This window comes from Zalophus californianus, chromosome 3 (assembly GCF_009762305.2).
Source record: "Zalophus californianus isolate mZalCal1 chromosome 3, mZalCal1.pri.v2, whole genome shotgun sequence".
Taxonomy (NCBI): Eukaryota; Metazoa; Chordata; class Mammalia; order Carnivora; family Otariidae; genus Zalophus; species Zalophus californianus.
In genome coordinates this window covers 56,383,589-56,406,038 of record NC_045597.1, presented here as the reverse complement: position 1 = coordinate 56,406,038, position 22,450 = coordinate 56,383,589, and the positions used below count along the sequence as shown (strand labels likewise).

The window sequence follows — 22,450 nt, the reverse complement described above, 5'->3', positions numbered from 1 at the left end:
GGACCCTCTATACAAAGAATCCTAGGACCACCTCCGCCCATGCCCACTTCAGCTCCAGCTGTCCCACCAGGGTAGCCCCAGCTCAGAGCGCTCTGGGATCCCCCATACCAGCCACAGCACATGACAGGAAATGTCGAAAGGACACAGAAACCAACTTGAATGGGCTTTTACTAAGGAAATCTGGGACAACTTCAGAATAAAAATAAATAACGGTGTAACAGATTATACTCATGACATGAAACAATGATGTAAATTAATAAATAATTGAACATTTGATGAGAAATAAGATTATTTGCATAATTTTTACACATTAAGTACAAAGGGGAAAAGAGTAACAGTGGAGAAGCTCTGAGGATACCACTTTAAACAAGTAATCTAAGTAAACCCTGTTAGTAATGGGATAAATTGAAATCATGCACCACGTGATATGATAGAATTAAAAAAAACTTTTGCGATATTAATGCCAAAGGTGAATGACCTATATCTAATCATTGGAAAATATAAGACAAATACACAATAATGCACATTTTTCAAAATAACTTGCCTGTGATTTTTAAGCTTCGAAGTCATGAAAGTCAAAGAAAGCTGGAAACACCAGCTTGAAAGAAACTGAAACAACTGTATTCAACATGTGACCCTGGATTAGATCCCTCTGTGATAAAGAACATTATGGTGTAAATGTAGCAACCATGCTAAATTTACTTAATTAGTAGGATTTTTTTGAGATTCCTTAAGATTTTCTACATAAGCAATCATGTTGTATGCCAATGAAGATAGTTTTACTTCTTCCTTTCCAATATACCTTATCTAATGTAAGTGGCTAGAATCATCACTACAATGTAGAATAAAAGTGAAATAAAAAATTTTCTTGCTTTGCTCCTAATCTTAGGGAGAAAGTATTCAATCCTTAACTGATTATGTATGATGCTGGTTCCCAAGTTTTCATAGATACCCTTTATTTAATTATGAAAGGTTTCCTTTAATCCTAGTTTACTTAGAGGTATATTTGTTTTCTTTCATCTTTTTAAAAAAATATTTTACTTATTTATTTGAGAGAGAAAGAGAGAGAAAGAGCACAAGCTGGGGTGAGGGGCAAAGGGAGAGGGAGAAGCAGGCTCCTTGCTGAGCTGGGAACCCCGAAAGGAAGCTCCATCCCAGGACCCCAATATCATGACCTGAGTCAAAGGAGATGCTTAAGGGACTGAGCCACTGGGTGCCCCTTTCTTTCATCTTAAATGGGTGTTGAATGTTGTCAAGTTTTTTAATTTATTGAGATGATATTGTTGAGAATAACACTGCTTTCCAAATATTAAAACAACTTTAAATTGCTTGTGAAAGCCTCATTTAGTCATGATACATTATCCTTCATTTTTAATTTTTGATATTGCTGAATTTGATTTGCTAATATTTTGTTGAGAATTTTTACACTTAATTTATGAAAAATAGTGGTCTATAATTTTCCTTTCTTATAATATCCTTGTCTGGCTTTTGTGTGGGAGTTTAATAGACATCATAAAATGAGTTCATGTGAACTGGTGTTATTTTCCTTAAATGTTTGATAGACTCACCAAGGAAGTTCCTATGGGCCTAGAACTTTCTTTGTGTGAAGGGGCTCTTAATTAAAATTTTAATTAGATTTTGTTACAGGCACAAAACTGTATTGGTGTTCTATTTCTTGTTGTGCCTGTTTCAGCAAGTTGTGTTTTCCAAGGAATTTTTCCATTTCATCACAGCCGTGGCACTTACTGGGAAAAGGTTATTCTGAGTGTTTTGTTATCTTCTATTTTAATGTCTGTGAGACATGTGGTGATTTCCCCTTTTTTTATTTTGAATTTGGTATTTAGGGTTTTCTTCCTTTTTTCCTTCACCAATCATATTATGGATTTAGAAATTTTATTAATCCTTTTAAAGAACTAAGTCTTGGTCAAATGCCTCTTCTACATCAATTAAGATGATTATGTTTTCTCCCTTTATGCATTAATGTATATCGATTGATTTTCTTTTCTTTTTTTTTTTAAAGATTTTATTTATTTATTTGAGAGAGAGAGAGAGAGAAACAGCATGAGAGGGGAGAGGGTCAGAGGGAGAAGCAGGCTCCCCGCCGAGCTGGGAGCCCAATGCGGGACTCGATCCCAGGATTCTGGGATCATGACCTGAGCCGAAGGCAGTCGCTCAACCAACTGAGCCACCCAGGCACCCTCGATTGATTTTCTTATGTTGAATCATCCTTTTATTTCAAGAATAAATGTCACTTTGTTATTATATATAATCCTTTTAATTTTTTGATTCAGTTTGCTAGTATTTTGCTAAGGATTTTTATCTATTTTCATAAGGGGTGTTGTTCTGTGGTTTTCTTTGGTGTCTTTTGTTCCTTTGGCATCTAGGTTATATTGACAACATAGAATGTGTTAGAGATTGTGATATTCTAATTCAAAAGAATCTGTATTTGGTCACTCAGATGACCAAAATATATCTCTCATATATATTTGGTCTTCATTCAAAGTTCCTGGCTCACAGTTCCCCAAATTCTTGAAATTTCTGGAGACATAAGAGCAATGGGATCATCTTTTGTTCTATGTGATCCCTTGTCCTCAGTTCCTGAAATCACTTCAGAGCCATAAAGGTGAAATGCATAACAAGTCCCTTTCCACTACAACTGTGTTTATGTTAATGAGGTGACTTTTGGAAAGCACTGAAGGATGGAAGCTGGTTTCCAGGGACACCAACTATGTGATTAGAGGGTTGGCACTTTCTGCCTCACCAACTCCCCCCTCCTCCAGAGAGGGGAGAGGGGTTGGATATTGAGTTCAATCACCAAAGTCCAAGGGCTTAACCAATTATGCCTATGTAATAAAGCCTTCATAAAAACCAAGAGGACAGGGTTTGGAGAGTGTCCAGGTTGGTAAATACATGGAGATTTGGGGAGAGTTATGCCTGAAGAGGGCATGGAAGCTTTTTCCATACCTTGTCCTATGTATCTCTATATCTGACTGTTGACTCATATCCTTTAATTCCTTTAATATCTTTTGTAATAAACCAGTTATCTAGTAAGTAAATGGGATTCGTGAGTTCTCAGAGCTACTCTAGCCAGTTAATTGAACCCAGGGAGAGGATTATGGGAACGTCTAATTTATAGGCAGTGGTCAGAAGTGCAAGTAACAACCTGGGCTTGTGATTGGCATTCTGAGCTGGAAGGCATTCTTGAGGGACTGAACATTTTACCTACGGAATCTGGTGTTAGCTCTAGGTAGTGGCAGAATTGAGTTGAACTGTAGGACACCCAACTGGTGTCTGAGAATTGCTTGACGGTGTGGGGAAACTATTCCCCCCACCATGGTGGAACTGGGTTCAGAATACTATTAGAGGTATTTTCTTATCATGCTAGATAATGAAAAAACATTATAATGAAAAACATCCAGTTGCTTTGGATCTTAACATTTTAAGAAACTAGAATGAAGGCAAACTAGGACATAGGTTTAGAGATAAATCTTAATGTGTTCCTGGAAAATCTCTATTGCAACAGGAAAGATCCCTTCAATAACATGGAAACTGACCTAAATTAAGAAACCTAAAGCAAAAAGAATTGATAATACAAAAAGAAGTTGCCATTAAAAAGATCTAGCATACCTTAAGATTAAGTGCATTTCTTCCATATATTTGACAGTTTACTATGGCAAGGTTGGTCACGGCTATTATTGTTTCATATCGTGTTGCATTAATAGTCTTCAGACCTCCACCACGAATGAGACGTGCCTGTGATTCCTCTGGTTTTCTAGATTTAATGATACCTAAGTAAACAAAAGAAAACATGAGACTCAACTGTGTTAGCACTTAGAATGAAAGTTAAAAAGTATTTATGTTATCATAACGGTGAGTCATAATAAATAGGTTAGCTGTGTAAATCCTCTGGAAGAGATTCCTCATAACCTTCACCCACCCAATCTCAGCTGGTTGCTAAACAGGGTGGGGTGTGTGTGTGTGTGTGTGTGTGTGTGTTTCAAATATTAGTACAATCGTCTTTCAAAAAGAAAACCACATGCTTATAGATTTCTATCTAGATAAGTTAAATTCCATCAATCTCAGTCTTTTTGTGTTATATGTAAAAATATTTTTAAAAATTTTATTAATTTACATAAGCAAGTTCTTGCTTCATAAAACTAATAAAGGACATCATATGATCATAAGTCAGAGAGAGATCACCTCCCAAGGAACAACCTTGCTTTTTCTCCTAATACCATCTTGATGCATATTTCAAGTGCCTTTTGTAACTCAGCTTCCTTCCCTCAGTTTGAAGACCCCACACAAGAAAAGAACAAAATCCGAACAACTCAGAAGTTAGCCAAACAGAGATCATCTAAATTTACTTTATCATGACCCTTGTGGGTTTCACCTTCCATCAAAAATGTCCTCTCCAAGTATACACCCAAGTGCAGCAGGAAAATATTTTGAAATTTTGTAACATAAATTTTATATTCACAGCCATTCTTGCTGCATTATTTGCAGCATGATATTTTACAATCTCAGTAATTCTTATGCCATTGCTTCAACGAAAGGATATAATGCATCCTAGACCAGAGAAAACAATGTTCAGCTTCTAGTTTCTAAAATAGGCCCTGTGTGCCCATTTCAGATCAATAGATGTAAAAGTTAACTGCAGCAGAAAGACGTGTGATATGATAGAGAGAGTCCTTGTCTTGGGAGAGTGGAGCAAGAAGGAAAGGAAAGTGACTTAAGACCTAAGGCTGTGGCCTGCTCCCAGCTCACCTATCCTCATGGAGTAAGCCCAAGCAGTTGGTTTTTGAGTGGAAATGAAGGAGACGGAGGTGGAGAAGTAAGTACAAATTCCCTGATGGATCTCCGAAGGATCTGAAGACCCTTAAACTCACCTGAAATTTTTCAAAGAGGGAACCACCAGAGTGGGACAAACCGAATAAATCAGAAGTAGCAGCATGACTTGTTTCAGTTTATGATGCGGAAGAGACTGAGAAGTTAATTTATGTCACAGATAATGGTACAGAACTACCATTCTGTAGTGGTAGGGAGGGACAGTGAGCTCAGAGAGTCCAACGGTTGCTATATTGTTAACTATAGTTAACAATACTGTCCTGTATATTTGAAATCTTAAAAATTCTCATAACAAGAAAAATGTGGGGTGATAGATATTAATTTATTGTGGTAATCATTTCACAATAAATAAACCAGAAAAAAGAGTTCTATAGTTGGAGTGTTCTATGTTTAATCACTAATTGAATCATTAATTTGTTAGATAATTTTTTCTATTCTAGAATTTTATTTGACTCTTGTTTTTAAAAACAAAACTCCTGGTTCTCTAGTAAAATTCTCCAATGTGTTCTTTAGTTTCTTAAACATAGTAGTCACAGTTATTTTAAAATCCTCATTTGAAAACTTCAGTATCTGATTCTATGGCTCTGTTTCTACTGTCTGTTTCTTTCAACTGATTTTCAGACATTTTATCCGGTTTTTAGGATGCCTTGTGATTTTTTAAATTTAATGCTGGACATGGTGGATGAGAATTTTTAAAGGATCAGGATAACGTTATGTCTCTCCAGCAAGTGTTAAATTTTCTTTGATTAGGCAAAGAGTATCACTTTGATTCATTAAAGATTGGTTTTGAGTTTGTTAGGTATAATCTGTTTTAGTTTTGTGCCTTTTTCTAAAACATCATCCTTATTTCTAATGCATGGGTCCTCTGGATCTTCAACTGAAAGCCCAGTGTATTTACAAGGCCCCTACATTTTGGCAGAACTTTAATTCCAATAACTGTCTTCCATGCCACTATGAAAATATATGTTCATTCTTTAGCATCTCAGCTGATAGTTTCTGTTGTGTTTCATAGCAGAAAATATCAGCTGATACATGCCAGTCTTATCCTGCATATGCACAGATTAGAAATCAGCAGATATGTATGCAGACATTTGGACTCACTTTTCTCCTCTCTGAGATTTTGCATCTCAAGCCCCAGCTATATTGACAGCCCTGAGGTCTGATGGCTATCTCCTCAACTCAGTTAATACTACCCCTTTCTACTTGTGCTCTCTTCTTTAACACCACAAATGACCTCAGGCAAAAGCCAAGATAGAGGCAGAGCTGACTTATGAGCTTCCCTTATTGCAAAGATTGTAGCCGCTCGTGTCAGGCCTATAATGGTTACTCTCCAATACCTTCAGTAGCTATTTTATATATTTTGGGCAGCTGTAATAGTTGATTTTGGTGGGAGGGTTTGTCCAATACAAGCTACTCAATTGTAGACAGACCAAAAGTCTTCAAGTTATTTAAAAATCTGTATCTGATAATTCTAACACCTGGATCTCCTGTGAGCATGTTTTTACTGCTTACTTTTTTGATAGTTCTCATTCATTTTGTCTCTTTCTTTGTGTGCCTCACAATTATGAAATGTTTACTATTCACTGTATTTGTGAAATTATTTGTAGAAATAATGTGAGTCTAGGATGATGTAATTTTCTTTAAAGATAATTTTTCATTTGTTTCTGCTTGGTAGCTAAAGTCAAAGCACTTAGAATAGTGCCTGGCACTTGGAGAGTAGTTACTTTTCATTATTTCATGTTTATCTGCCCCACCCAGAATAAGGATACTTGAGCTTTTATGTTCCCAACATCAGTACAAAGTTTGGTTTATAGTCAATATTTTAAAAAAATAGTTACTGACTAAATGGCCTAAAGAGCTGAAAATGAGGTGAGACATACATGTGAATCACACACACATACACCAACACACAAAATCATGAATACTTTTATAGAGAGATAAACTTATATGCAGTTTTTTAAAGAATGATATAGCATTTACCTTCAGGCAGGTTTGGCATGCTTTGCCTTGGAGTACTTTCTACATTTTCGGATTCTGTTATATGAGTTTCTAGAAAAAAGAAAAAAATGAACCAACTTTTGGATTCTTGTGAAAATTCATGTTAAGGGTGTTATGATTTCATTATAATTATTCATCTTTTAATGAATTTGTATTATTCATGGAAATGTGTCCATGAAGGCATCCATCAGCGTTGGCATTCTGCTTCTAAAGTTCATCTAGATTACCTTCTGAATGATTGTTCATTCTCACTGCTCTTTTATATTGACTTTTCTGATCCTTTGAACTCCCTCATCTGGTTCCCACTACCCACTACCACCATTTGGGTAGAGCACCCAGTTTGACCATGGAAGACCTTCAAGGTCAGTACCTCTGTTATTGCATTCTGGCTCATATATTGAATATATAGGCAAAAAGTGATCCCATCATCCAAAGCTGCAAACCCAAGGGATAACTACCCTTTGCATGCCTTCTCTCCCCTTTGCTCTACTTGATCCCATTATTACAAACCATGTTCAGAATGGATTTACCTAACAAAGACTGTCTTCGAGGTTTTCTTGGCAAAACTGGTGTTGGTATGGACATGAAGCCTGGAAAATGAGTAATACTTAGTACCATGGCAGTATTTTGTTTTAAGTGTTTAGCCCATCGTCTTTCTGCTTTAGCACGCCTAAATCCTGGAACAGGGCTTGGCATTGTTGCGTGTGGACCTATCAGAGATTGCCTAAAACTATAGGTAGATAAAGGTAGATACTCAGAGTGAACTTCCTCGGGTTTGGGAGGAATAGCTAGGGAAGTGGTACTTGGAAGTCTGGAGAACTCTGAGGAGAGAAACAGAATGTCTTTGAACATGTCACCAAAATAAAAATTTTTTATTTTTGATGCTCTGTCTTTTGATTTTCTTGACCTTTTCATTTGTCTTGTTTCTTTCCCAAAAACTCGACTTGAGGCTGAATGACAGGTTGGAAAAAATATGGAACCAGTGGCAGTCTCTGGAATGTGCCAATAGACATTCTTAAAAGTTTTTCTGGGTATTGAATTAGTAGTCACTCTTTCTTGTACATAATGATCAAGAAAAAGATTTTGGATTTTGACAAGGGTTTGTGGTTGATTTCTTGAAACAACATCAGGAAAACTAGTTTTCTTTCTTTCAACTGAAGTGGTTTCATCTTGAATGAACTTCACATGTTTTGGCTCAGTTTTACCAGTCTTGGCTAAACCAGGAAAAAAAAAAAGCACAATTAGTTTATGTTTATCAAGGTATCAGGGACAAAACTATTAATGCGTTAGCATTCATAGCTTTTCTTTATTTCCTCACGCCTCTTTCACCTTCTGAAAATTTCTGTATATGCTTGCTCAGCTATCAGGACTTTTGTTTAGCTGACTGGGGTAAAGTTTGATCAACTGGAGAAGGGGAAAGACTAAATTGTATTTGGTTTAGAAAGGGTAGGGATCAACTCTTGGAAGAACAGAATTGATAGAAGAGTAGGACATAAAGGGAGTTTTTTTGAGCAGTTACTACTAAAACTGTAAATATGGATGGGCAAAATGATTTTGATGAAGTTTTGTTATTTATCACTTATCATTATCTCTTCTTCATTTGAAACTTCTTCGAGCAAAGACATTTCTTTTCAATGCCAAATGGGCAGACCAATGTCTGAACACGATAACATCCTGATATCGGCTACAAGGTACTACAGGTTCAGTTATGTTATAATGGTAAATGTTTTTTTCTCTCTTCGGTGCAGAAAATGCACTGGGCCTGCATTCTTCAGTACCTCACTACACCAAATATACTTTCTCTCTCCTATGTGACTGAATGTTAAATGACTTTTCTTCCATTGTCTCAGTTGAGTACAATAAATGATGAGGACCTCTACCTTCTAAGGAAGAGAAAACAGACTCATTAAGGCAAGGCTTGCAAAGAGATGGCCAAAACAAATCCAACTCTCACCCATCTGTTATCTATATATAAGAGATGGCTAGAGACTGCCCTGAGTTTGGAGAGAGGAATTGTTCTGAATAGAGCTATTGGGGTGGTATGTGTTTTCCCTACCTTCCCCTCCCCGTGGTGGGTGGGAGAGGATGATTTCCCTCCCACCTCAAACCATGTGAGGGAAATTCTCAGAGAACCATTTATAGAGAAGAGGAGCGTATGCCACAAGGAGAATATAACATCTCACCATTCCCCTCGTCATATCCCCCACTAATACTTACAGAGGAGCAAAAAAGTATTAGCCCATCCAGTGCTGTGTTCCAGTTGGAGCAAGGCGAGAGGATCCTTGAAACTCCTTGATCTGTATCTCCTGACATTTCAGGGGGTACAGAGACTGATGCCTGATTCTTGCCTTCATTCCTTAACTCTTCCCCACCCCTAGCCCCACCTATGGAGGAGCGGAAACTATAAGTTGTGGAAAAGAAATAAAGAACAAGCTGGAAGGACTTATCATGCCCCTGTTTCCTTTGACTTGTCTAAAAATTAGCAGACCTAGTCTGAGCTGGGAGAAAGGGCAAGGTTTGATTTCACGCTAGTTAAAAGTAATGATTTAGATTGAAATATTCATTTAATATCTGAAAATGAAACAAGGCTCATAGCTGAAAATGATGAGAAAAGCCTGGGAAGAGAAATGTGTGCCATGTGAGTTTGAAGGGGCCAGAGGAGGAGGAGGAGAAGAATGTTTGCTTCCTCTTTATATGGAACCAATAAAAAGTAACTCATTCAATAAAATGGTTACACCACCATCTTCACCTTTTTTTCTCTCTCCCATATGAAAACAAACATAGTAACACAAGCAAAATCCTCAACAAACTCCAGAACTCCTTCCAACCACCACCATCTCACCATATTTATCCTTCCCTTCAATGGCAAGCTGAAGTAATTTACGCTCAGTTTGATGTCTTTTCTTCTCCTCTCTGTTGTTTGTTGTTTCACTTTATTTAATCTAACTTTCAATTAAACCAATGGACTTTGTTTTTAGAACAGTTTTAGATACAAAAAAAAAAAAAACTTAAGAGGACATTTCCCATACATTCCCCTCCCCTGCACACAGTTTTATCTATTAGTAACATCTTGCATTAGTGTAGGCCATTTATCACAATTGACGAACCAATGTTGACATACAATTAGAGTCAATAGTTTACATTAGGGTTCATTCTCTGTGTTGTACAGTTCCATAGATTTTGACAAATGTGCAATGTCATGCATCTACTATTAAAATAGCATAAAAAATTTCACCACCTTAAAATTCCCCTGTGCTTCACCTATTCAACACTTCTCCTCTCCCTGAACAAACTTCTGGCAACCACTGATTTGTGTGTGTGTGTGTGTGTGTGTGTGTGTGTGTGTGTGTGTGCTATTGTTTTGCCTTTTGGATACTTCTGAAAATTCATGTTGAGGGTGGTATGATTTCATTATAGTTATTCATCTTTTAATGAATTTGTATCATTCACAGAAATGTGCTCGTGAAGGCATCCAACAGCATTGGCATTCTGCTTCTAGAGTTCATCTAGATTACCTTCTGAATGATTGACTAGGATACCTAGTCTTCTCCTTTTCTAGTTTCCTAAGGTAAAAACTTAGAGTATTTGTTTTAGATTAATCTTCTTTTCCTAATATATGCATTCAAGGCTATACCTACCCTCTAAGCCCTACTTTTGCTGTATACCACACATTTTGGTAGGTTGTATTTTTCATTTAGTTCAAAACATTTTAAAATATCTCTGTGACTATTTTGACCCCTGTCCTAAGTGTGTTGTTTAATCTCCAAATATTTTGGGATTTCCACATATCCTGCTGTTATTGATTTTTAGTTTAACTCCACTGTGTTCTGAGAGCAAACACCTTATAATATCTGTTCTTTTAAAAGTGTGTTTTGTGGCCCAGAATGTGGCCTAGCTTGATAAGAGTCTTATAGGAGTTTGGGAAGAATGTTTTCTGCTGTTGTTAGGTGAAGACAATTGGATCCTGTTGATGGTACTATTTGGTGCCTTACTAATTTTCCACCTGTGGATCTATTAATTACTGATAAGGGGTGTGGAACTCTTAAACTATAACAATGGAGTTATCTATTTCTCCTAACAATTCTAGCAGTTTTTGCCTCAGATATTTTGATTCCCTCTTTGGGGTACATGTCAAAGATTATTATGTTTTCTTAAAGAATCGACTCCTTTATAATTAAGTATTGCCCCTATTTATCCCTAATAATTTTTCTTGTTCTGAATCTGCTCTGTCTGAAATTAATATAGCTACTTCAGCTTTTTTTTTTGGTTAGTGTTAGTATGGTATGTCTTTCTCTGCACCTTTACTTTTAACCTGTGTTTTTATATTTAAAGTAAGTTGCTTATAGACAACATAGAGTTGGGTCTTGTTTCTTTATCTGCTATAACAGTTTGTCTTTTAATTGGTATACTTAGACCATTCACTTTTAATGAATTATGGACATTATTGGCTTAATATCTGCCACATTTATAAAGTTTTCTAGTCATCGCTATTGTTTTGCTGCTTCGTCGTCTTCTTTTTTAAATCTTCCCTTCCTTTTCTTCTTTTTCTGGTTTCAATTGAGCATTTTATGATTCAGTTTCTCTCCTTCAGTTTCTCAGTTTCTCTCTTAGCATATCAATTATACCTCTTTTAAAAAAATTTTAAGTGGTTTCCCTGAAGTTTGCGATATACATTTATAATTCATCTAAGTCTACTTTCTTTTATTTTGAATTGGTATATACTTTATTGATTGGTATTAATACTTTAAATTCCAGCTATCTTGATAATCAAAAAAAACCAACAAGACAACTTAAGTTTGATGTGCTGCATTTAGAAAGGATATTTAATTTATAATAAAAAGTTTCTTTCATTGTCCTTTCAAAGTCTCCTCCCATTTACTTTTCAAACCATTATGACCTAGAATTTTCCACCTCTACTACCAAAGCTGTTATCACAAAGTTATTGATATCTGGTTGCTAAACCTAATGGAGACAAATTATTACTAACTTTATTTGACCTCTTTTTAGCATTTGATACTTTAATCCACTCTCTTCTCCATGAAATTCACTCTCTCCTTGGCTCTCATGGGAACACCATCATTTCTCCATTAATGCCACCTGGCCATTCATCTTTCTCTAGACAAATCTTTCTTTCTCAATCTACCATTTAGTATTCCCAAAGGTTCTATCATTATCCCTCCTCTCACTTTTAACTAATTTTCCATATACAATAATAATTCTAAGTCTGGGTCTGGAAACCCTAAGCACCTCAAACTTATCATGTCTACACCAAACTCATCAGCAGTTTCTGTTCTCCTTTATCTCATAGAGATACATCTGTTATCTTGTCACACATATGTGCGCACGCACACACACACACACATACACATACACATACTGGAATCTTGGATTTCTCTTGTATTAGCTTCCTCTAGCTGCTGTAACAAATTACCACATACTTGGTGGCTTAAAGCAACAGAAATTTATTCTCTCACACTTCTGGAGGCCAGAAGCCAAAATTATATCACTGAGCCAAAAATCAAGGTGTCAGCTGAGCCATGTTCTCTCTGGACTCTCTTGTAGAGAATCCATTCCTTGCCTCTTCCAGATTCTGGTGGCTGCCAGCACTCCATGGCTTGTGGCCACATCACTCTTATCTTCAAGGCCAGCATCTTCAGATGAGATTGGGCGCATTCAGGGTGGTATGGCCATAGACTAGGCCAGCATCTTCAAATCTCTCTTTGCTCCATCTTCATATCATCTTCTCCTCTATGTGTATAATCTCCCTCTGCCTCTCTCTTATAAAGATACATGTGATTGCATTTTGGGCCCACCTGGATAATCCAAAATAATCTTTCATCACAAGATCCTTAACTTGATTCTATCTGTAACCCCATACAACTTTTTTTTTTTTTTTTTTGCCATATAAGATAACATTCACAGGTTCTAGAGATTAGGATGTTGATATCTTTTTATGGGGTTATTTTTTAGTCTACCATACTTCCAATTCCTCAGTCCTCACATTTAACATATCCAATTAATCACCTCCAGGCTATACTCAAATTACATATGTCAGCTCCAAAGCTTCTAATTCCCTACTTCTTTTCCTTCCCTACTCCACTCCCCTTTCCTTTTCTACCATGAGAATCAACAAAGAAGTGAGCTATTGTTCTGATGGATTCATGTCCCATCTTCATTTGGTTTACAGTGGAGAAAAGGATTGAAAATCAGTGACCTAATCAAGTTCTGCTGTTTCAGAATAGAAAGATAAGACCCACCGACTGAATGACTTCCTAAAGCCATGCATCATATCAGTGTTGGAGCTAAGACCAGCATTCAGATCCCTGGACTCCCACTCTAGGGACTTTTGCACTTTCCAGGTTGCTGCAAGTCAGTAAACAATTGCAGGCCAAGCAAGAAGTATTACAGGGAGTGTAACATCTCAAAACTATGCAATGATCTTATAGTTTATGAAGTGCCTTCACACAGGCTCTTGCATTTCAAACTTTTTCTATTGCAGTTAAGTGATATTTTTAAAAAAAACCCAGATTTTCCCTTCTAGTTTTCACTGCCATCATCCTAGTTGACATTGATCTAACTTCACCCTTGATTTTCTGACACAGTCTGATAATATTTCCATCACATTATCTGAATCTTATCAGTGATAGCTCAGATTCCTTACTTTGGTGAGTAAAAATCTATGTGAATTGGATCCACTTCACCTAACCTTGTTGGGTAATGCCTCATTAATTTCCAATGGAAACCTTCAGATACTCTAATTATTACCGATGATCACAAAGCCCATACTGCTTATGTGTGATTTCATTTCTTAGGTTGATCACACTGCGCGGAATACCTTCTCTTACAAAAAAACTGAGATCATTTTCTTCTTTCCAAAGTCTACCTTAAACTTTATTCAATCCATCTTTCTTGATAAATATAGCCCACACTTACTGTTCTCATTAATTCGATAAACGTTTGACACATATCATGTACCAGCTGTACACAGTGCTGAGGGTACAATCACACAGCACACACCTTACTAACAGCCAACAGCTCACAATTTAGTATAGAAACTAGACCGGTAAACAGTCGCACCAGAGGGGGGCGCCTGGGTGGCTCAGTGGGTTAAGCGTCTGCCTTTGGCTCAGGTCATGATCCCAGAGTCCTGGGATGGAGCACATCGGGGTCCCAGGCTGCTTTTCCCTCTCCCTCTGCCCCCTGCCCCCCGCTTGTGTGTGCTCTCTCTCAAATAAAATCTAAAAAAAACAACAAAACAAAACAAAACAAAACAAAACAGTTACACCAGAGAATGTATGTGCTTGGTAGGGGTAAATGTGGAATACTAATGGAGCATAAAGGAAAGTACTCTGACTGGGCGGAGGGAGAAGAGGTGCTTAGGGAAATCCTCTCAGTGAAGATGCTATCATCTTTTCAATTCTATACTTCCCTAGTTTTTGATACTTTCCCCATGATTTCTTTTCTTTTTTTATCTAATATATTAAATTTCTACTTTTCCAGAAGACTCTCCTCTGTCATCAGAAACGACACAGTTCTCCTCTATAAAACATATTTCATTCCACTTTTACTAGTTCCTCAAGTCCTAGTTCAAGCCCCATTCCAGCCCCAGTGCTCTCTCGTATCTATGAACTACCGTCTGTACCATTAATTGGACATAAATTCTATGCTGCCTTATACTGTTATTTAAGGTTCTGATTTTATGTGTAACTCATCTTTAGAACTTGATTAAAGGTCTTAAAATGTCCTGAAAGGCAAGCACCAGGTCATTCAGGTTATTAATTCCCTATAGTATCTAGAATCATAGGCAAATTATAGATATTTATTTCAGGGTTTTATTTCAGTGTTTGAATATTCATTTTTATAAACTGTACTTGAGTCGTTTTAAGTATTAATGAATTCACTCAACAAATATTTTGAACACCTACTAAATGCAAACTACTTTACCAAGAGCCTTTGGAAACATGGGATTAGTAACAGTCAAGGTCACAGAACCTCTGAGGTGCCAAAAAGCAGGAGAGCTCCCCCACCTCCCTGACAAAAAAAGAATTAATCAGTCCTGTACTCGTGGATAAACTTCAACTAAAAGATGAATGAAAAAACTACAACAGAAGAACTGGTAGTGAGCAGTAAATCCACATAACTGTGTCAGCATTATTGTTATAGAACAGGTTGTAAATGTAGAAATATAGAACACAAAAGAAATGTAGAAAGGATATAACAAAAGTTGAAAGGGAAAGTGGAATAGGAAATTGGAGGTTGTATGGCATGTTGATTTATATATCTTTAATAGCCATGAATCAGAGGTAATAATTTGACATTGTAAATCAAGTTACAGACTACACATACTTTCACAGTATAAATGTTGACACTAAAATAAGGAAATACATTATAAAATAATGACTACATCAACTAAAATTACAATGAAAACAATCAACTCAACCACTTGATTTTAGATTTTCCCCTGAAAAGGGGAAAAAAGTGGAAATATGCTAATTTTATCATTGCTACAAGTAAGGAGTCAATAGATACCACATATGGAAATTAAGGATTAAGGGTATTATATAAAGTGATAGTTATTCAAGAGGCTTATCTTCACTTCATAGCACTTATCACAGGATAATTTTACATTTACTTATATGATTATTTCATCCAACCAGGGGGTAACCAATGAAGAGGATGGACAGGGTCTCTTTTGCTCACTATTGCACCCCCGATTCCTAGCACTGTGCTCAGAAGTTTGGTTGATTCTTGTTATTCCTTACAGTTCTTTTCTATAAAAATCTCAGTGAACACTGAATTATCCAACACCGAGTCGTTGCTTCTAGGAAAAATACAGGGTTAGGTTCCTCTAGGCCTCTGGTCTCAACATTATCAGCAACCAATCAATACACAATCTTGTATTATATGTGTTTCTATTTATTTATTTATATATTTTTTAAAGATTTTATTTATTTATTCATGAGAGACAGAGGGAGAGAGAGAGGGAGAGAGAGAGAGAGAGAGAAGCAAAGGGAGAAGCAGGCTCCCAAGGAGCAGGGAGCCCGATGCAGGACTCCATCCCAGGACCCTGGGATCATGACCTGAGCTGAAGGCAGATGCTTAACCATCTGAGCCACCCAGGCACCCAAGTGTTTCTATTTAAAGACACTTTAATATATATTGTTGATTCATTAATATTGAACAAACAGCCAACAGCACTGCAACTCATACTTGAAGGAAGCTTAGCCAATACATATGTTTTTCTCTATAACGCACATCACAGCCTTTTTGTGCTCAGGAACACAAGACAGCACTGGAACACTATGCCTGGGGGCTATTTTAGACAGCAAAATCACCAACAAAAAGCACAAAAAAATTTAAAAACATGGCACTGAGAAAAGACTGAAAACAGACTGAGCAAGGGGCCGTTGTTTACAGTATAAGAGCTGAAACAAGAAGGCAGAGCATATCCCTTGCTGGACGTCAGCTGCGAATGCGTGTTTTCACTGCCCTGCTCATACTCATCCACTGATGACCAAGAGTCACCATATATGCTACTCTCCTGCATACAGTGTCACCTATTATAAAAGGAGAAAGAGTTCTCTCTATGGCTCTGAAGTGTTCTTCATGATATATCATTGAGTTAAAAAGACAAACTACAGCACAGGGTACTGCCTTGGGGGTTAGAAATAATTTTAGCAGTTAGGTAAATTTGCACCTATAGAATCCACAAACAATGAGGATCAACTGTAATTGTAGAATTGAATTGGATGTTATCATCTCACAACAAACATTTGTAAGTTACTGCTTATTAGTGAGTGTCTTTTTCACTATTGTGATTCTGAACTGTGCAGGTTGAGCAATTTCTATGAAAAATAAATAAACTTAATAACATATCTGATTAACACACATACCTGTATGGACTTTCTTCTTACTTAAAGGCAGCTTAGGGAATTTTGGAGGTAAAGGTCTTCGAAGTAGTTGTGGGTGGTTTTGCATTTTAATTAACAATAAGCATGTTTTTCATAGCTCTTGGTTAAATGAGAATTGAAAACGTTTTGAATATGTTTGAATTGTTGCTGAAAAATCATTTGTTAGAATCTAGATTACATCTTAGTGAAAATCATTCTGTGCTAATATTGTACTTATTGTACTGAGTCCAAGCAGAATTCCTATAAAAGAGAGGATAAGAAATAAAATTCCTTAAAACTGCTAGAAAGAATCTAGATAAAATTTAGATTTATAATTAACACAGAATTTTAAAATACATATACTATTACCAATCAGGATCATTCTAAAATTTCCCATGTTAGCAAAAATGTTCAGTCTGCCAAGTTAGATCATCTAGTTAATACTGATTTTCCAGAACAGTAGAAATAACATTCATTTTTCTTTTCTCTACCTTCAAAATGTTATCACTTTACATATTTGGAAAAAGATTTGGTCAAAAAGATAAGAAATCCCTCCATGATAGCCTCTTAAGACCCACCATATCTAAGTATTCACAAGTAAGCTGTTTTCTTTCAGTAACAGTGACTTGTTATAAATTGCAACCACTACTAGTTGGGTTATACTATTTAATCAAAAAATAAGATGGTCTTCAATCTAATTAGATTTTCCAGGATCTCTGTTCCAATTAGTACTATTTAGAAATGATGCCAGAAGATGGACCCCCAAAACATGCGCTTAGTTCTCAGGGCCACATCAAAGTGCCTGACACATCACTATTCCGTTGACACTCCAGAAGGGAATGCTCTGGAGCTGCATAAATGGGCCGTTTTAGCCTCCAAAGATAACTTTGCACACAAGCGCTCAAGGTATGATCCCTGTTAGTACGTCCACTTGATGCTGGTAATTTTCCTTCCGTATTATCGGAGAAGATCGGTTGGACTCCTATACTACCCTCAAAGGCAATCAATCAGCTGCTTCTAAAAATAACTGGCTTTTCCCCTTGGCCTCGGAATTTAGGCAGCGAGGTAAAGGTCAAGGGAGGTGGTGGGTCTTCCCGCGGAAAGCACGTAGGTTATCCTGGTCCCCTGGCAAGGCGCGGCCAGAGGCCACGGAGACTGGCCCTAGCAACCGGAAGCCGATAATGCCGCCCAGCCCGCTGGCCTCTCAGGCGCTAGAGGGGAGGGCGGGGCCGGGCGGGGCGCGTGCCCGAGGAACCCCGCGAAGCCGGCCCCGCCCCACGGCTCGGCGCGCGCAGAGCCCACGGGCCTTTCTCCGCCGCGGTGTCCTGCTGCCGGGAGGCTGCGCGCGGTGGGGGCTGGAGGAGAAGTCCGCTCCATGTGCAGCTGCTGTACGGAACCCCGTGGTGACAATCGTTATTACTATTTTCATTCTTAATGACAATGACCACTATTATTTATTTACTTTTCTTGATTACACGACGTATCTGAGGGTCTGGGCTGGCAGTCTTTAATGCTGCACTTGGGCGCAGCCGGGTCCCGTTGCTGATTTTGTAGTACCCCCGAAAAGCGAACATTCTGTTTTCTTTTCCTTTAATGCAAACTGTTTTGTCTTTCTGATCCTTTCAAGTTTCTGGACGAAGAGAAACTGAGTAGGAATAGGGGCATGAAGAGTCCAAGCTGGCTTTAAAAGAACCCTTTTCTCACTGTTAACAGTGATTTGTTTTGATTATCGTAGGATGGCTTGTCTCCTCTGTCATACATCGTCTGTGTTTGCATGTATGTGCATGTTTCTCTGAAGATTTGCGGGGGAAAGAGTGCGAGAGAGAATTCATCAGTAGGTGTGCAAATCCCAACTCAGAAAGTAAACCAGATGGAGCTTCCTCCCAGTCTCTCTCTCTTTTTTTTTTTTTTAAGTACAAGTGTAGGAACTTCAGTAACAGGTGTTGGAAGATGAAAGACTTCTGTATAAACCTGCATAGCTTTGGGGGTCTTTTAAGATTTACTCCCTAACCAAGTCTTCCTCTTTTCTCCTTAGGAGCAAGCATATATTTTATTTTATTTTTTAAAGATTTTATTTATTTGACAGAAAGAGACACAGCGAGAGAAGGAACACAAGCAGGGGGAGTGGGAGAGGGAGAAGCAGGCTTCCCGCGGGGAGTAGGGAGCCTGATGCGGGGCTCGATCCCGTAACCTGAGCTGAAGGCAGACGCTTAAAGACTGAGCCACCCAGGTACCCCCAAGCATGTATTTTAAAACAGTCAATGAAAAAAGTAGAAAAGTAAAAAAAGTAATTCATCAGACTCTGAGAAATATGCAGCTTGTTTTTCTTTAGAGTATTATTAGCACGTGGCTTCTTTTTCCTTGTAGAATTCCTGGGTCCCAATGAGACTGTGGCGGCTGCCATGCATTTATTCCACTTTTGCCTATGTCTACTCCATAGACTGATTAGCCTCTCAGAAAGACAAGAAAGTTGACAGCAATAGGCAGATCTGATTGCTAGGTTTTGTCTCAAGTAATATTTGTTGTGCATATTTTGTAAGTGTGAAAAATGTTTGTTTTTAGGCATAAAAATGTGTATTTCTCATACTTAATCTGTGTTCCTATATTTAAATTGAGTCATGTTCCTGTGTTCTTAAAAGTTGTTGGAACCATGAGAACTACTGAGAGACAGTTTTACTGACCAGTGCTTGGCTTTAAAATTTGTGCTTAGTGTGGCATGGTCACAATCAAGGCAATGTGCTTATCAGTAATTTTTTTAAAAAATGCTTTGTCACATGTGGAATCAGGCACTAGGCTTCATTCCCTGCAGATTTCTTCTAGCAAGTACCAGGCAGAACCTCAGGCTGTTTAATATGGAAATGATGTACAAATGCAGGCTGGATTTAGAAAGCACAAATCACATTCAATTTGGATTATTTTACTATTTTATATTACTTATTTAAATTTTTTTTTACTTTTTTTGAAAATGTTACTACCTCATTTTTTATCCTTTAAAAAAAAAGCGTGTCTCCTTAAGGACTATAGCTCCGTTTTTTATTTTAAGGGTCTATTTTACCTGTTGTACAGTATGGTCAGCTTATGTATTTGTCCCATTAGCTTTGCAGTTTGGCAGAACCATGTGATGAAGCTTATGAAATTGAACCACAACACTTTGGCTCTTTTAGCAGATTGTATTAAGGAAGGCAGAGTAATGGTGAGCCAAGGTTATATATGTCCTGTGTTTTTGTGCTTTTTTAAAAAACTGTTGCTAAAATGAGATAAAAGCTTATTCAAAAGCAACTTTAGGACCCGAAGGTAATGCTATTGACTTTCCTAATGCCTGGGGAATACCTGGGGAATCTCAGATTTGCCTGTTGGTGAAAGGACACAGCTCTGAAGGAAAGGTGTAGAAATTGTTGCTAGAAATCTTTACTATTTTCCATGTACCTCTCTCCTCTTTCCTTTTAAACATAATAGGTTTACTGAACAGTTTCATCAGTGATTTAATCTAACATTTTACCGTATAGAAATAACTGCAGTAATTTGTATTTTTATGCTCATATTAGTCTTTTAGAAGTTCTTTTTAAAAAATGAAGTTATTTTTGAGTGCACATTAGTTAAACTGTTGAGTCCCCACAGTAACCCAGGGCACCACAGTGCTTTTGAGAAAGAGGTATTTTCTTGGTCTGAATTTATCTATTCAATTATGTATACAGTACTGGGAAATGTCTTCACTCTTCACCAGTCACAGTGGCTTAAATTTATACATTTCATGTGTTTTCATTATGCTACATAGAGAACAGTTTTATATTTTCTTAAATGGTAATAAAGATATTTTGAAGCTGCTTTTCTTTTTACCTCTCATATCTGAAAACTTCATTTCTGTTCTTAATTATTTTAATTATTTCTGGCCAGTTATTTAGTTATTTCTTTTTGTCTTTCAGGATGATAGTTATTTCCTTACCTTTGTTTGAAGTAGAGACTGATTCTGAGATTCCTTTAAAGAAAAAAAATCATTACTAAGGAAATGATTTAAAAATTGTTAATAAGAAAATATCATGCAACCTGCATCATAGAATTAAAAAAAAAAAAATCTTAAAAAAAAATATCCTAGGGCGCCTGGGTGGCTCAGTTGGTTGAGCGACTGCCTTCGGCTCAGGTCATGATCCTGGAGTCCCGGGATCGAGTCCCGCATCGGGCTCCCTGCTCAGTGGGGGGTCGGCTTCTCCCTCTGACCCTCTTCCCTCTCGTGCTCTCATTCTCTCTCTCAAATAAATAAATAAAAACTTTAAAAAAAATATCCTAAACATAATGAAAGGACAGTGTCTGTTTTTAAAAGTATATTCATGAATTCACTCATTCATTCCAGAATGATTTATTGGAAACCTACTATGCATAAGATACTTTGTAGGTGCTAAACTTCAAGCTTTATTAAAATAACTTATAATGATTTGTTTGAGAATTTATAATTTTAGACATTGAAATGAAATTTTAAATCATTTTCAGAGGCTTTACTTATCTATAACTACTTGAGGTTTTCTAAAATTTTTAACTTTTTTTATGTTGTTTGGGTAGGATAACATTATTTATTTACACTACCCCAAATACTTGGAAACAGTTGTGTATTTCCTTTGCTTCAGTGATGGTTTTAGACTGTTCCTCTGCACCCAGCAGATATTAGATACCTATGTATATTGTGTGACTTGTGTCCTTCACCAAAAAAAAGGTAAAAAATATTTGTTTCCTTAATGTTAGGTTGACTAAGCAACCCTGCCTTTGGTGCTGTGAATGATGAAATGTCAATGTTGATTACTTACTCTGTGGAAGGCACTGTTCTTAGCTTTGATTTTGTTTTATCTTACTCCACAATTATCATGCTAATTGAACATTCTAGTATCTGCATCAAATTTCAATCAAAGGCTGCATAACATAGCTCACTCAGCTCAGCAGGGTTCAGATCCCTGGCTGCCCTTTCTTAGCTCTCTGCCCTTGGATGAGCTGCTGAACCTCTCTAAGCCCCTTTGGTTTCCTCACCTGTGAACTTGGGGTAAAATGGGACCTAACGCAGGGTATTGTCAGGATTTAAAGCAATAATCTGTGTCAAGGACTCAGTTTTGTGCTGCATACAGTGAGTCCTCATTAGATGCTAATTGCTAGAAAACAAACGGCCCAGGTGTCCTGTCTGCATTGTCCCTGCTTTATGTGATAATAGTTGATGATAGGTGAATCCTGGGCATTTATCCATAAAATATCACACCTGGTTTGCTACCGTCTCGGGCATGGCAGAGAACCTCGCCTGCGGCTCTCGGATTGTAAAACAAATGCGTGCTCTAGACAGGTTCCTCCCTTCTGTCACAGTCCCTGTGGGCTGCAGAGGACCTGTGTGTGGGACAGCTTGTACATGAAAGTGTCCAAGTCAGTGATGTAAGTAAGGAGACCTTGGTTCGTCCTCCATGAGTCTAGTCTGCGAACTGCTGTGAGCATTGATTGCGTTGGACCAAATCCATAGTGAATCTCAACCAGTGACCCAAGGATGAAAGCTGCCTTGTTGTCAACATCCTCAGGGCCAGCTAGCTGGTGAGACTAACAGAGGTGGAAAAGGCAAAGGGGCTGCAATATGACCCTCCTTCGAATGGCTAGAGGGAAAGGTGTTCCAAAAGCACAGAATCCTTCCCAGGTTTTTTCTCATGTGCACCTTCATCTACTGAGTCCTTAGAACCAGCAGGGATTTAGTCCTA

At 37.5% G+C, this 22,450-nt stretch overlaps 2 protein-coding genes across 4 annotated transcripts in view; one reads left to right on the top strand and one right to left on the bottom strand.

Annotated features, from left to right (window-relative positions):
* Positions 1–17,928, bottom strand: part of LRRC63 (leucine rich repeat containing 63) — a 45,140-nt gene extending 27,212 nt beyond the window's left edge. Inside the window, exons 1-5 of one of the 3 annotated variants that reach the window (XM_027589374.2) lie at positions 17,103–17,928; positions 16,737–16,994; positions 7,374–8,057; positions 6,826–6,894; positions 3,628–3,788 (exon numbers count right to left, since the gene is read on the bottom strand). In XM_027589374.2, coding sequence (XP_027445175.2) covers positions 3,628–3,788; positions 6,826–6,894; positions 7,374–8,057; positions 16,737–16,821 — 999 coding nt within the window. In that variant the 5' untranslated portion in view covers positions 16,822–16,994; positions 17,103–17,928. The remainder of the gene's footprint in view (positions 1–3,627; positions 3,789–6,825; positions 6,895–7,373; positions 8,058–16,736; positions 16,995–17,102) is intronic. The other 2 variants (XM_027589377.2, XM_027589375.2) reach the window with 2 other exon arrangements.
* The window catches only part of LCP1 (lymphocyte cytosolic protein 1), a 100,583-nt gene that overhangs the window by 783 nt on the left and 77,350 nt on the right, over positions 1–22,450 (top strand). The gene's annotated exons all lie outside the window — the stretch shown is intronic.